At 37.8% G+C, this 15,666-nt stretch overlaps 1 protein-coding gene across 1 annotated transcript in view; it reads right to left on the minus strand.

Moving 5' to 3' along the window:
• Window positions 1-15,666, minus strand: part of NELL1 (neural EGFL like 1) — a gene marked incomplete at both ends in the record, with an annotated part of 300,940 nt that overhangs the window by 215,413 nt on the left and 69,861 nt on the right. The window contains 4 exons of the mRNA XM_082000059.1: window positions 430-529; window positions 7,205-7,278; window positions 10,879-10,981; window positions 11,806-11,940. Coding sequence (XP_081856185.1) covers window positions 430-529; window positions 7,205-7,278; window positions 10,879-10,981; window positions 11,806-11,940 — 412 coding nt within the window. The remainder of the gene's footprint in view (window positions 1-429; window positions 530-7,204; window positions 7,279-10,878; window positions 10,982-11,805; window positions 11,941-15,666) is intronic.

Consider the following 15,666-nt stretch of genomic DNA (forward strand, 5'->3'; position numbering starts at 1 on the left):
TCAACCACAAAATATCCATCAAACTGGAATCTTAACATTATTATTATTGTGATTTTAAAAGAGAGCTTAAAAACTCACTTCCAAAATGCTGTATGTTCAGTGCAGTTGCAAGTTTAAGCAACATAAAATATCTCCTTTTCAAACATAACTTCTTCCTAATGGGAATTCTTAAGAGATACTGGGCCCTTTCTCCCTCAACTCTTCCTTTTCTCCCTCCCCCTCTCTAACTCAGAGCAATTACAGCTTTGTATCTCATAATTCTTCTACCCAAAAGAATATCACAGACTGGTTTTACGTGACAGATAATTACAGAGTCAGGTTCATAGAGGTACCTAATATCTCATTAAAAAGGAACTGTTCCTTCCAGCGTATCCCCTCATTGAATCAGCAACTTCGATTCCTTCCAAGCATGCATAGTCTCTGGCTTACCTCTACAAACACTGCAACATTGGTTCTCTGGAAGAACATAGTCTTTTTCTGAGCAGTTCAATGGCGGACAAGTCTCTGTGACTTTTACTAAAACTCCATTCTGAAAAACAAACAATATTTTTCGCAACATCAATGATTAAAACATGTACAATGACAAGGAACACATAATTTTCAATCTATAACTCTGGTAAACTCTAGTAACAACATTGGTAAACTAGGAGGCAGCAAGTTAAACTCATTCTTTACAGCATAACATCAAATCTAAAGTAATCTGCTTGGACATTTCAGGAAGAGGGAAAGGGACAAGGAAAGGGAGAGAAAAAAAGGCACTTAAGTTCAGAATTCTAAAGTAGTTTTTCCAAATATGTTGTCTCCAAGTATAGTTGTTTTCCTTCCAAGTATTTGAAGGAATTAAAGAATTTCACTCCATGCTTTTGTTAAAGACAGTCTCCCTGCTTTATGCAAGTCTGAATTTTACTCCTATTTCATATTCTGCATAACTCACTGATAAGTTATTCAACTCCAACACAGCAGACAGAAGGCCAATGTTTTCACGTGTCATGTGTGTTCTGCTGTGTCCAATTAAAAGAGTCTGTTCTTTAGAATTACTGATCAGCTAAATTCCAAAAATTAGGTCCTTCAAAAGGTACAGCAATCCCATCTTGAGGTATCCATATAGAAATTACTGAATAAAATTTAAATCAAAGTCAAGATATTTCTATAACTTTGATTTCTGCTATATTTATAATAAGACTGTGCGTAGGAGGGTCTAGTTGCTGGTAGAAATTTTCTAAAAATAATAGACACAGAGCCTTTCTGGGGAGATTTTACACTAAATTTTCCTCCATCATCTTCCCATCCAGGAAGTCAGCTTCACCATATCTCCAGACCAAACAGCTGTCCTGCTCTTCAGTTAGCTGTTTCTTAACATCTTGTCCCAAAATAGCCTCCTCTTTTCCCTTATTCCCCTGCAGCTTTCCCCATACCATAATTTACTTCTTCAGCATCCCTTCTGCAGCTATGCCATCACTGTAAACTGGCAAGTGGAGCAGAGATTAACAACTGGGATTTTTGCTCAGTAGGAGCTACAATAACTATCCCACAGGACTGTCCACACCTGAGTAATCCCATTTTCCCAAGGGCTGTGAAACTGCACTAAACAAGCAGGCAGCCTGCTATATTGCAAACACAACTTTTTAATATGAATCTAATCCCCACTCCTCCCAAAGTATTTTTCATGATGCCTCAGATGGCAAAGCAAAAAAATGGAACAAGAATTTCAGCTTTCTTCTAAAAATTAAGTTACATTTTCTGGCTATCATGATTGCTGAGAAAAGTTTAAAACTATTATCCAAACACATTTAGGGCTAAGAAAGCAGAGGAAAACCAATACCAAAAAAAAAGACAAAATATGTTATTAAAGCCACCATTCTCATAATCTGAGGGATCAGATACGTGACTTTGAACAGAGGATATTGAAAATACCCACGTGTCTACCCTGTATGAAGAAACATCCCTACACAGAGGCACCCTTTCTAGGCAGAAGCTTGCTTTCGTATCTACAGGACACTGTGCCACACCATGCCAAAAGACTTGCTCAGGTGCCACAACCAGTACAGGTAAAACCCTTGCTGGTAGTTAGCCTCATCAGCCATGCCATGCTGACTCAGCTGTGTCGCTTCTGGCTCCAGAATTAGCTCTCACAGCATCAAGCTGCCCTGCACAGTTATGTACACGGAAATGCCTGCCGAGTCTACAAGGAGCAGATGATGTACAAGGTGCCTGGCAACTAGCAAGTCTCACAACTGAGAAGCGTGGCAGACCTAGGGAACACAAAACTGATCATTCTGCAACCACTGCTCGTGACTGCCCTGGAGATTGCAATCTTAAGGCTAAGCAGGGCCAAGACGTTTTTCTCGTTTCCCAATTGTCTTTACTGGCAAGTTTCATCAGTTGCTGTCATGAAAAATAACATTTAAAAAACCCCACAGCCATCAGGTTTTGTGGTTTGTTGTTTTGGTGGTTGTTGCTGGTTTTTTTAAAGCAGCTCCCTACAGTATCACACGCAGCATGCATCATTGAAGCAAGCGCCCACACAAGAACAGTGAAGATAATGGAGGTACTAGGTCTCCTTCTGATCTCACTTCCATAAGTGCAAGGGAGGAATCCCCTACGATTGCTTGCTCAACTGCAGAAGCAAAGGTGATAAAAGAACCAGACACACTGAGCTGTCATTTACTATCATGTTATCAAACTACCAGGTGGAAAAGCTCTGGCTATAACTCATCGCCTATTCAAGCTCAGACAAGACAACTGCAGCAGAAAGGGTACAGTATGTCAACATATGGACAAAAAGCATTGACTGATGATAAATCTGGTCAAAACAATGGCAAGAAATCAAGAAATAGCATGAAAGTCAAATCAGTGATCAGGATGAGTCAAAAAGCTAAAGACAAATTTAATCCAATCCCACACCTTCAGTGAATCATAAGGAGATAAAAAAACCACAACTTGAGAATTCCATTAATTTAATGACAGAAAGATCTTATTTCCCTAAAGTTTCCCTTTTTCTTCAGAATTTGCATCTTGGGAAAACAAATTGTACATATTTGTAATTAAGTTCTAAAACAATTAAAATGTTTCCATATTGAGTATTCTTTGGATTAAAATCTATTTGTTACAAACTAGTACAGATCCAATTATAACAATTATCATCATTAGATTTCAGATTTTATCCACTGAGATAAGAACAGTTCACACTTCAGAATTATTGCTTCAGGCAGCCTTAGAAAAATTACTGTTTATACTCAATTCACATATGTAGTCATAGAATCTGGACAGAAAGAGATGTCAAAAAGACATTCTTTTGGAATAAATAGGTCAAGCTCCAACTGTGACATACAATCCACAAAGAATGAGACCTGGAGTCAAACATTTACAACAAGATAATGAAATTTCTTGTAATTACAAAGTTAAGTACATAAAAAAAAAAAAAAGAATTGGCTATAAGCCTAATCAGTGACACACAGTGAAAATCTGAACCACAAACAGCTCATCTCAGATGATCAGCCTTGGAAAAATAATAGCAAGATTTCAGATAAAGTTATTTTGGGGTTTCTGTTGTTGTTTGAGGGCTTTTTTCCCCCCTCTATTTTAGCTGTTATTCATCAGCTTTTCAGGAGAAAGCTCCAAATAGCATCCTTAGCTGTCACTCTAGGAACCATATTGTTCCTTATCTTTATGAAAAACTTTTTAGTCAAGCTTCCTGAAAGTCAGTGGAGCCCTGTTCTTCTTTCTAGCATTTGAATGGCACTCTCTGACTGCCCACTCCCAGCATTAGTGAAGAGGAATTTCTTCTTCTACCCTTTGCTGTCAAACACTTTGTCTGGTTATGAATGGGCATCATCTCATTCACAGGCATTAACCCAGTCAGCTGATCAGCAGTAAACTCCCAATGCAACAGAAGTTATAGAATTTTTTCCATTGACTCCAAATGAGCCACGTCACCATATCAGGGAAACTCACAAGCCAAAATAACCATTTATTGAATGCAGAAGGTGCAGTTTTCTAAAGTACAAACACACTTGCATTTTTTAGAGGGACCTCAACAGCTTGGAGAAATGGGCCAACAGGAACCTCAAGAAGTTTAACAAGGAGAAGTGCAAACTCTTGCACCTAGGGAGGAACAAACCCATGCACCGGCACATGCTAGGATCACCCTGCTGGAACACAGCTTTGCAGAAAAGGACCCAGGCGTCCTGACAGACAGGGTACATGAGCCAGCCATGTACCCTTGTGGCAAAAAAGGCTAATGGTGACTTGGGCTGCATTAGGCAAAGGATTGCCAGCAGGTCAAGGGAGGTGATCCTTCCCCTCTGCTCAGCGCTGGTGAGGCCACACTTGGAGGGTTGGGTCCAGTTCTAGCCTCTGCAGTATAAGAGAGACATGGAACAACTGAAGAGAGACCAGCCATGGGCCACAAGGATAAGTAAGGGACTGGAGCACCTCTCACAGGAAGAAAGGCTGAGAGAGCTGGGACTGTTTAGCCTGGAGGAGAGAAGGCTCTGGGGGGATCTTACCAATGCTTGTAATACCTGAAGGGAAGGTACAAAGAGGATGAAGCCAGGATCTTTTCAGTGGTGCTCAGTGACAGGACCAGAAGCAATGGGCACAAATTGAAACACAGGAGGTTCATTCTGAATATCAGGAAACACTTCTTCAGTGAGGGTGACTGAGCACTGGCACAGGCTCTCCAAGGAATTTGTGGAGTCTCCATTCTTGGAGATATTCAAAGGCCATCTGGATACGGTCCTGGGCAACCGGCTCTAGATGGCCCTGCTCAAGCAGGGGAGGTGGACAAGATGACCTCCAGAGGTCCCTTCGAACCTGAACCACTCTGTGATTCTTAGAAATACCTGTGCACTAAATTTGTAATTGTAGATTAATCTAGAGAGTGTTTGTGGGCAGGATTACAACTGTGAATAGCTGTCCATCAGTAACATCTGTGCTTATGGTTAAGAGGATATGCATCAAATACAGTTTTAGTCTGGATTAGTTTTTAGAAATAGAAAAAAACCTGCTCACAGCCTGATAAAGAACATCTTTGACCTATCTGGATCCATCAGTATTATTACTTTTGTTAAATGGAAACAAATATAATAGTTAAAAGCCTCTTATGCTTGTGTCAGTACCTACGCAAAGAATAAAATAACTATCTTCAAATAAAAACTGACATTTGAAATTTTAACTTTATCTTTTTGATGTCACCCCACCTACAACTACATCCTCCTTTACAAACACAAGGGCTACTATCAAGATTTTTAAGTCTTCTTTGTTGACATTAATAAATTGACAGTTCATATATAACATCTACTGTATTCCTTCATGGATCAACAGCTTTTCAAACTTCACGTTTGCTTTTCACATCTGCAAAATTAAACCCTATTAAATTTTTTGTAGTCTTTCCCCTAGCACAAAGCCCTCATACAACTCATACAACACCTTGTCCGCCAGTAGGCCCTCAGGGGATAGAAAACATTGCGTACAGCCACAGTTTGACTCATTGCCACTCATCCTTCATCTAGTAAGTATTCCTAATTGAGACAATAAATAAGTAGGTGTTTTGCTTACAATTTTTAAGAGGTCATGCTGAAGACACACTGAATGAATTTCCTGTCTGGGAGACACATCATCTCGTAGAAGCAGAGGTAAGCACCCATTAAAAACTCTCCTGATTCAGAATGACAACCTTTGCCAGTGAAGTTTAATGTCTTCTTGAAACACAGCTGTGGAAATACCATCTTCCTTTTTTTGAGGCATGGGCTCATTTTTTTTCATGGTATTGCATTCACATATGCTGTTTCAAATACTTATCAATACAAATGGCAATGTTACTGCAATTAGCATTGCCACATCAATTTCCTTTAACAATAAGCAAAATGCAAAAGCTCTTCTCATTATTATTTTAGTCATTTCTGATATGACAGACATTTGATGGTCAATATTTGCTTTTAATGTTCATAAATGTATTATCATACTCATAACAACGAATATAACACTCTTATCTATAGCACCGAGAAGCTCCACAGACATAATTCAGATCACTCGCTCTGGTTTCACTTTAATGTGAAAATCCTCCAGTTCTCATCGTATTTCATACATGTACCTTACCTCCCAGATAAACATTCTATGTCATATTACATGTAACAGGCACCTTAGTCTGCCTTCAAGGCAACGACTTTGCCTACCTCTGAGAACCCCCATACAGCTAAACCCTAACAACTGCAAAGTAATTCTGCATAACAAGCTGCTTTCACAACATCTGCAACCAGTTATTGTCCATTTCCATTAGTGAACATAAAATTGCTACTCTGCGCACTCAGCCACAAGTACAACAATAACCAGATCATTGTAATCTTTTCAAAATGTTTTTCATAATTGTTCTAGCATACTGATCTGTCAATAACATTTGTAAGCCTCCCCTTTATCACTCTTCCCTCTCCACAAATTCAAGATGTAAAAACAAAAATACTTGAAATTACATGTCAGAGCAAATGTGTTTAAAATAGCTGTGCCTTTCTGAAGTAATAAATCATATTTAAAGCACACATATACTCACAACAAATACATGTCTCAGCAGAGCAATGGGCCTTTTATAATCATCTACTACTTCTCTCTTCCTCCAAGGCTAGTCTTGGAAACGACTGGTTTCTGCCTCACACACCATGTAGCACTCTCATATTCCCTAACGCCCCCTGAATGTTCCTGTCTAACACAACCTCCATTTACCTGTGTTCTTAAATACTGACCAGTTGACAAAGTGTTATGAACTTGACAAGAAAGACCCCAGTCCAGTCCCACATTAGTAATTTACCTTGATTATTAGCAGGGCTACATATAGTTTAAATAATACTACGGTAATCTAGAGTAACCCAAGCAATATAAGTCAGGTTGCTTCAAGTTTTAGCAATCTGTCTGAAATTAGTAACCGGCTCAAGATGCTCCTGCCTTTTTCTAGAGCTCATGAAAGCAGGAGATAAAAGAGAAAACATCCCTCCAAGTCATTTTGCCCATGTATTTGTTACCCCGCAGGGGTCATATTCCTGCCTTGTTTTCGTATTTGTGGCTTTCACTGACTTCAATGTCACCTTTTCAAGACAACAGATGTCACATTTGCATGAAAGAAGCCTAAAGAAATGCACTAGCTTAACACTGTCACTTTTGAACACCACACACACATTTAAAATCAGGAGAATTTTATACAACTTAAACTTACTCGACATTCCCTGCAGCTCTTGGTTAATACTCGTTGACCTTCTGCTAGCACTTTGCCTCCATAGATACACTTTGCTGTAATTTGAGAGGAAAAGGAGGGAGATTAAAAATAAATTCATCAAATCAGTAAGAGTAAACAAATGCAAGGTATAACACAAAAGAAAAACCAATATTCACATATACTGTAAAAATAGAGATACGTTAAAAATATGATGCATTTTGCTTTCATCAGAAGTCAGTATTATATATAATTTCAAATAAAGTAACTAACAACAAATTCATTTTAAGAGCAAATAGCACCTTTACCCAAGCTAAAGAGGAGAAATAAGAGCATAAGACAATACATACTGCACCAAACTCATTAGTACTAGATAGAAAATATTTTTGTTACTGACATTCTGTAGACTAGCTACAGTATTTGTGTTACTAGTGGTCTTCATGACTCACTTGGAGAGCTGGAGACATTTATTAGTGTACTGTTCATCAAGAGAATAATATAAGTACAGATTTCAATTAAACCTTCAGTTTTTTTGTGGGCACAAAGGTGAACTCTTCAACTTGCTGGAGCACTGCAAAAATGCATTAGATGCAACAAATGACTCTGCTGAATCAACAAACTGTAAAAATCTATTTCAGAAAAATATTCTTAAAACACACATAAAATAAGCAGATTTCCCAGGAAACTGAAGGCTCCTACTAAGAATATCTTGTCTGAAGTTCTCACCCTTCTTCTAAAGATAACCAGATCTAGAATTGAACCAACAGACTGGAACCCATGAGCACTGCTCATTCATTTGAAGGCAAAGTCAAGTAGCTTAGCTTAGGACTACTGCCACCATGAAGAAGGTAAGCTCCAGCAGGGCCACAGCAGCATACAGCTCGGTCAAGTATTACCATAACTATCACAGTCCTTTTGGAACTAGATGTCTAAATTTCAGGTCCAGAGGAAGACAATAAAACCATGAATTAAAGAGAGCAGTTGAACTATTATCATCTTACACAAATAAAGTATCCATCATGAAGGCACTCTACATTACTAACAAGATCAATGCTAAACACTGATAAAACACCTGTTTGTTGTGGTGTTTCAGCTCTCTCCGAGCTTGACCACAGAGTCATTAAGATTGGATAAGACCTTCAGGATCATCAAGCCCAACCGTAAGCCCAACACCACCATGCCCCCTAAACCATGCCCCGAAGCGCCACATCCACAAGTTTTTTGAACACTTCCAGTGATAGTGACCAATAACAGTCTAACCTATGACACTGAAAGGAAAGCTAAAATGTATGAATGCTATGTTGCAATTGCACAAAAACCTAAAAGGTTTCCTGAGTCAAGCCACACGCACAGTCAAAGTGTTCAAAGTACTTGGTTCTCAAAAAGAAAAAAAAAGTCATCACAGTGGCTAGTAACTGTTTTACCTCCCGAATACCAAAGTAAGGGAACCAAGCACTTACAAGTACATGTGTGTACCCCTTGCAGCTGATACCAGTAAGAGTATTCCACAGCAGCAACTGTCATAGCCAGTTTGATTCCCAAATTCTAAATATAAAGGACTGCTAGATCAATCTTCATAAACTTTCAGACCTAATTTGCTTCTAAGGACTTTTTGTTTAAACTTACACTCTTGAAAATGCTCATTGCTGTAAAAAAATAAAAATTAAAAAAAGCAAGATTTTCGGAAGAACTCAGTTTTCATTGTCAACAATGTATTTAAAAAAACAGGCTGCTTCTTTTTGGTATCCTAGTTTTCTTCATTTTTCTAAAGCTGCCCTAGTTCTTATGCCCGAGCTGTTGTGATCTCACTTATGAAGAAAACTTCCAATCAGGAAGCTTTGTTTAAATTAGGAATCCCGGTAACTATTTTTGGGAGAAGATGAATTAGAGAAATTTTCTTTTTCTTTCTGTCTATTCTCCTGACATGACTGATGTTAACCAAAGAATAGACAACACAAGAAAGCAAGTTAATAGACAACTCAGAAAAATGACAAGATTTTAAACAAAATTACAGTCTTTTGTCAAATATTACTTGGAAGGCTAACACAAGATGGCAGGGATCAAAACAGAACCACCTAATTTTTAAAACCCTTAACATATCAGACATTAGAGCTACTTTGTTCATTAACCCTCAGCTAAGACAGGAAACTGTTCAATAATCCAGCCATTCAATAATCCCTAGAGACAGCAAATTACAACTGATGATTCTATCAGAGCTAAATAGGAAAAGTACAGAGAAATCAACACCTGCAGTGCAGCTCTTTGGAAAGCCTCAGCAATTACTACTACCTACCCAAAAGTGACTGACTGTGGCCCTGGCACATCATTCTGTCAAGGAGCTGGCATTTACAATCAATTTCAATCAACTTCCATACATCTCTTCCCATTGACTGACATGCTGAGTTCTTGTCAGAATAACGAGTCAAGTTTGTGCCAATCACTGACAAAAGGCAAGTCTGACTGTTCATCTTTCCATTACAAATAACAGGAACCCAGTTTACTCATGGGGTTATATGTTGAATCTACAATTGCGTGCCCTGCAATCCTTTCTGTCAGGTTTTGACCATTGTGCATACATGCATGTCAGCAAAGGCGTGTCAAGAGAAGCATCCAGTTTCATGAAAGAACTTCCTAGACTCTCAATGTTACAAGTAAAAATATTTTGAGACAAAAAATACAGGCCAGCATGGCCACTTTACCAACCAAGTACTCTGTTCATAAACTTCTTTTAGGAAGCAGAATACTCATGCCAACATACAGCTGAGAGAAATGTCGTGAGTAAACAAGAGCAAGTGCAAGGTCACTAAAGGACGTTTGCGCATGGGACTAATGAATTCAGTGACTGAAGAAAGGTAATAGAATGCTAAAAAAAGTGTTATTATTTTCCTGATAAACCTTAAAATAATTCAACATCCCTGTCTTACGAATTATTGAAAAACTCATGCATGACATTTACTAATCTCCAAGAATGGGGGGTGAAGGGGAAGGAGATAACTTGTGCTCCTTAAGGTAAGACTGGCATCAGTATTCAGCTAAAACTTCCATATATAAATTGTCTTTGTCCCTTGTACTACCATTAAGGCAACAAATATTGAATATTATTTCCAGGAATGTTACTTACCGCTTTCATTTCCAAAAGAAGAAACTGAATTTACTGAATTCACAAAATTTACTTTTTTTTTTCCTCTTTTCTTCTCATAAATTTATTTTGAAACTAATTACAGCAAACTATCACTCCATACAGTAATACTAACTCAAGGTGTGAAAGTCTGTCATGTTTATTTTAAAGAACAACTTTCCAACCCGAAATAAAAGATAGGCAAAAAGATAATAGCTCAGTTTATTACTCATCGCTACAGAAAGTTCACACCATAGGCTTGATGCTCCTCAAGATCAACAAGAGATACAAGCTGAAGCCAAGTAAGGCTTCCCAGCCCCAAACAAGTAGATGAATAATTTTACATTGACAATTCGTAAAAAGAGAATTTAGACATTTGCAACGCTTGCTCATTTCTCAGCAATTATTTATTTTCTTCTTAAACCAAGTTTGGCACTGTGACTCGTTACCTGAACTACCAGGACCTACGAACGTCATCATAAAATGCGCCTGGTTTCAGGACAAGTTTAACTCTGCTTAAATAGAGGGTGAAACTCAAAGGTCTGTGTCACGTACTCACCCTTGCATATTTTGCAGCACTGACTCTCCACATGCACTGGGAGAGCATCAAGAGGACAATCGAGAGGGGGACAGGACATCCTTCGGCACTCCACAACTCCACTCTAAGCAAAGGTTTTTAAGACAAAATTCATCTATGACTGTTGTCATTAGCAATTTACACAAAACACAGAAGACAGAAAACTATTGAAGTGAAAATAGCATTGTGGGTTACAGTAACAAGTTTAATCCCATCCAACTACAAACTTGAATCAAAATGCATCTGAAGGTGAACCACTCCATATTATTGGTTTTACCCCACTTTCCCTGAGCAAAGTGCATTAAGTGGAAAACATAAGCCCATCTTTACAAAACCATAAGCACCCCTTTCTGAAGGTTGTCCCAATCATCTTTGAGATTTTTAACAATCAGTTTTCTATTTTCTTGAGCAAACAAAGACTCTCTTCAGATATTTATCAAATAATTTCAACGAGACAAGATTTACATACTAATTCTCTTCTGTTCCTCCGTTTTTCAGAGTGATAGACACTGAAAACAGAATCTGCATGTTGTTACCATGCAAGATGCAACTAAGCATCTATGAATACTATTAAGATAATGCTTCCTTTTTGAAAAAACTACTGCAGTGAAAACAATTCCACACCAAACAGAGACAATGCCGTGCTTTCACCCCAAAACCATAAAGGCCTCACAGATATAATTAGAACAAATAAGAAAGCGTTGTCAGGGGAAAGCAGATTTTATTCATGAAGCTTGCACATAAGCAATGTCAAATTTTTATTTATTTTACCATTTCCCTCCCTGTTGTTCATACTGCCACTAGGTGCATACTAAAAACATAATAATTCTCAGAGTTAACATTATGTATTCAAGGACCATTTTCACACTTAATTAGGTCCTACTCCTTCAACTTTTTAGAAATTCTTACTTTGCATGTGCAATTCCTGCAGTGATCATCTTCAACCCATGAGTCTTTGTCTCTATAGATCAATCCGTTTACTTGACAAGTCTTCTCACAATGACAGTCTTCCAATTGACTCAGTCTTGTTTCTGCATAATTTAACTATAAATGAAAGTAACTTGATGAGATTTCTGCAATTCAAACACATGATTTAAAAAAGCAAATATGAGAAAGCAGTGTACTTATTTTTAGCTAAACCAAGTTTGACTACAACCTTCAAAACACTGAACCAGGATGTTGGCAGGTATAAAGTTGACGCTGCTCCTCGGACTTTGATGGAGCTATGCACGCCAACTGACAACAGTTTATGACTCATGCAACTGTCTCTTGTACTGTAGCAAACCTCACTAAGATCCCCTCAGGAATGTTTAGGCACTACCAAAAGTGCACAAACTACAATTGTTTTAAAAAAAAAAATTCTTAATTGCTCATCAACCTGATTACAAGACAAAAAGCATGAAGACTGGCAGACTGACTTTTCCTAATCATCCCCATCTCATCATTGTTAAGTATCAGCCAGGCTAATACTTTCTGACTTTTAGAAAGGTCTGAACCTTATAACAGCAAGTGAGATTTAGAAAGACAGAATTTTAACTCAGTGTAGTACAAAATATCCCCAGACTCTGATTAATGAAGTCATGCTCCTGGAGTAAACCCTGGGCTGGTGGCTAGCTCTTAACACTCCTTGCTGTTCCCATTACCTCCTCAATTCCAACTACTAAAATGCATATCAAGAAGCTAAAACTGCTGCATCTTTTCCAAGTATTGCATCTGCACACAAACAATTGCTACGTTTACTGATGAGATACTACGCAATAACAAGTGGGTACAATGCTCATTCATGTAGTAGCAGAAAAGGACAAGGCTTTTTGAATCACCCTCTTGTAAGCCGTATCACAAACCTCCCCTTCATACAAGGTACTATCTTACCATCCTCCAGAGAGGAACAACCCCCACCTATGCACTCCTTGTACCCTGTGCCATCATCTCTAGCCCCTAAGAGCACTCAAAATGACTTTCCCATTTACTAATACTAAAAGTAAGTAAATGAATATATAAATACAGACTTAATATTTAGAAGTAAATATGTGCATTCTTCAGGCCCCAGGACTGCCATTACTCTAAAAATTTCCCTGGTGCCAGTTGGGTAAGAGTTTCTCAAGGTCTTCGGTTTTTACATTCACATTGGTCTTATGTGCATAAGCCATCAGATTGAAGCCACTGCAAATAGCAAGGCTACCTAAACCTGGCACAAGACACAATTTATGCATACTCTATTCTGCTATAAATATGCTGCTATTATCCCGCATTATAGGTTGCTACATTTTAATAGCAGCAAATTTTATTAAAAAGGGAATGCACAGAGCTGTACTATTTTTTATATAATGCCATACACCTGAATTTCATATACTTCCATCCTCTAAGTTTCTATCCACTTTAAATGAAAGTATTCTAATATGTCCTTTTTCATTCCTGCCAGTACAAGAGCAACATATTTAGGAGGAAGAAAAAGAAAATAAATACTCAGCCAATTGTTGTGATTTTTTTTTTTTTTTTCCCCTCGGCAGTCCACAGGAGAGAAGGCATTGAATAAAAGCTCTTACTTCCTTAAGTTGTTATTCTGGGATAATAGGGGACTGATACTCATCTCCCCCAGACTCAGTATGTTCTGGTGACTTCAAAACTGATTTTCATATTTCACAGGTAAAACTATCCTCCTACAGCACTGCTTGTTTCCAGCAGAAACCTTTTTCAGGTCATTATATTTGATCATTATATTTACAGTATATAAAATATATTCAGTTTTGTTAAAAAGGTGTTTGATTTGTCTTAAACTTCCACTTTATTTACATATCTTGTACTTTTTTTTTTTAAAGGACCGTTCCCATATAAACGGGCTATACAAATCTTAGAGAGAAAGGGCTTTAGAAATACTCAGACTTGAAAGTAGTACTTGGCATTGTTCTTTGTCCTAGAAATTATTCCCCAGGGAAAGAAGAAAGCTCTAAGTGAATAAATATCTTCAATTTACTAACTTTTTCTGTCATTTGCATTATCTTGATAAGTTTTATTTAATTAAAAATCCTTTACCTCCTGTTTTAAGAAATACCTTTAAACATAGTAAATCAGTCAAGTAGATGACCAGAAGGAAGGCATGCAACAACAAACCCTCCAATACACAGGTGCCAATGAACATATCACAGACCACAGAATCTGTTCAGAAACAACATTTAACTGTTACCTGCTATAGTAGAATGACCGGAAACATTGTTTGTTTCTAAACTGCAAGCCTTAATTGAAAAATTTCTAATAGGCTCAGTAAAACAATGAATTCCTTAAAATTAGCTGAAATACCCTTCCAAGTGTTGCCAAATGCACACAACTAGGTCTGTTGAACATTTAAAACATCAGTAGAAAATTCTCAGGCTTCAAACATTTTTTTACATTATGAATAGAAATAAAAAAATGAGGGAGAAGCAGCCCACACCATACTAAACATTTTCCATATACTAACCAAATCCTAAGTTCTTAACATTCAGGAATATTTGGGTAGCTATTATTCACAAAACTTACTTAACACTTTCCTTGCTTCTCCTCTGCCTACACAAATAAAGGAAAGACAACAGACTTCTGTTAAAAATGTATTGTTTCTGGCAAAATTAATAACAAGAATATCTAAAACCCCCCAAAACTATCAAAATTTATAAGGAAAATTTTGTTCTTTGTAAAAGTATTCATGGCCATATAAATCCATGACGTAAACAAACCAGATTAAGTGGTCTGTCAATGAACTCAAGCACTTGATTTTTCTTGGTTTTAATCACGCTCAAGCTTTAACCTTTCTGACCTCTTAAGTTTTGTGCTGAAGTCTTCACGTAACAAGCACATCTGAATACAAAGCACACCCTGGTGCGTGCCCACAATTTACCAAAAAGAAATTATATTCCACTCAACAAAATGCACGAGATGCCCAGACTGACTTCAGTAGATTGTTGCATAAATTATTTTAGCCATTATATTTAAAGAGGAGCTAACAGTATTGCAGCATGGCAGTTTGGAATGCTGAAATCTAACACAATCCTTTTCTCCTGCAGCAAATTAACATTTTAACCAAAATTCTAACACTCTAATGCATGGTGTGTCTCTAAGGACACAAGATTGAATCAATTAAACATATGTACTGGAAAGATTCAGAATTAATTAAAATGATGACAAAAATAAAATAGGTTTAAGAAGCTAGCATTTATTCATCTTTAAAAGCAGCTATGTCCTTACAAGACATAGGTACAGAGGACATAATGGTGGTTAGCTTGTTACAGGTCATGATCAAATGCTCCTGTACATAGCACTCCACAACAATCTGCTACAGACAATGCCCTACTGGCTGCCTTATATAGCCCCCACGTTCCATCCTGAGCCACCACTAGCCTCATGGGACCCTGAGGTAAAGCCTCAACAAGAGGGTACTCTCTCCTCCTGCCTATGTACTGCATAATTTGCACTGCTACCAACATAACTGGAGCCTGAAGCCACGAGTCTAATACTTTCTTCCCAGACAAGCCCTGGTCTGAGTCTTCATAGTTTTACGTTACATAAACTGCATTTACACATTCATTGCAAACAATATTCACCAGTCTATCCAATGCTGTAATACAGCTGTAACCAAACAGAGATTGACAGCAAAACTGAAATCCTAGATATAGTAGAGCCTAAAAGCAACAACTGGACATCAAACCGCAGGACCCACTTTTCCAAAACACCATGTTCATGCTCCGCATCTCTTGGTGCAGGAACAGAGGCTGGGGTCCATTGCTCATGTACATTAGC

The sequence above is a fragment of the Phaethon aethereus genome (assembly GCF_964289735.1).
Source record: "Phaethon aethereus genome assembly, chromosome: 5".
NCBI classification, from domain to species: Eukaryota; Metazoa; Chordata; class Aves; order Phaethontiformes; family Phaethontidae; genus Phaethon; species Phaethon aethereus.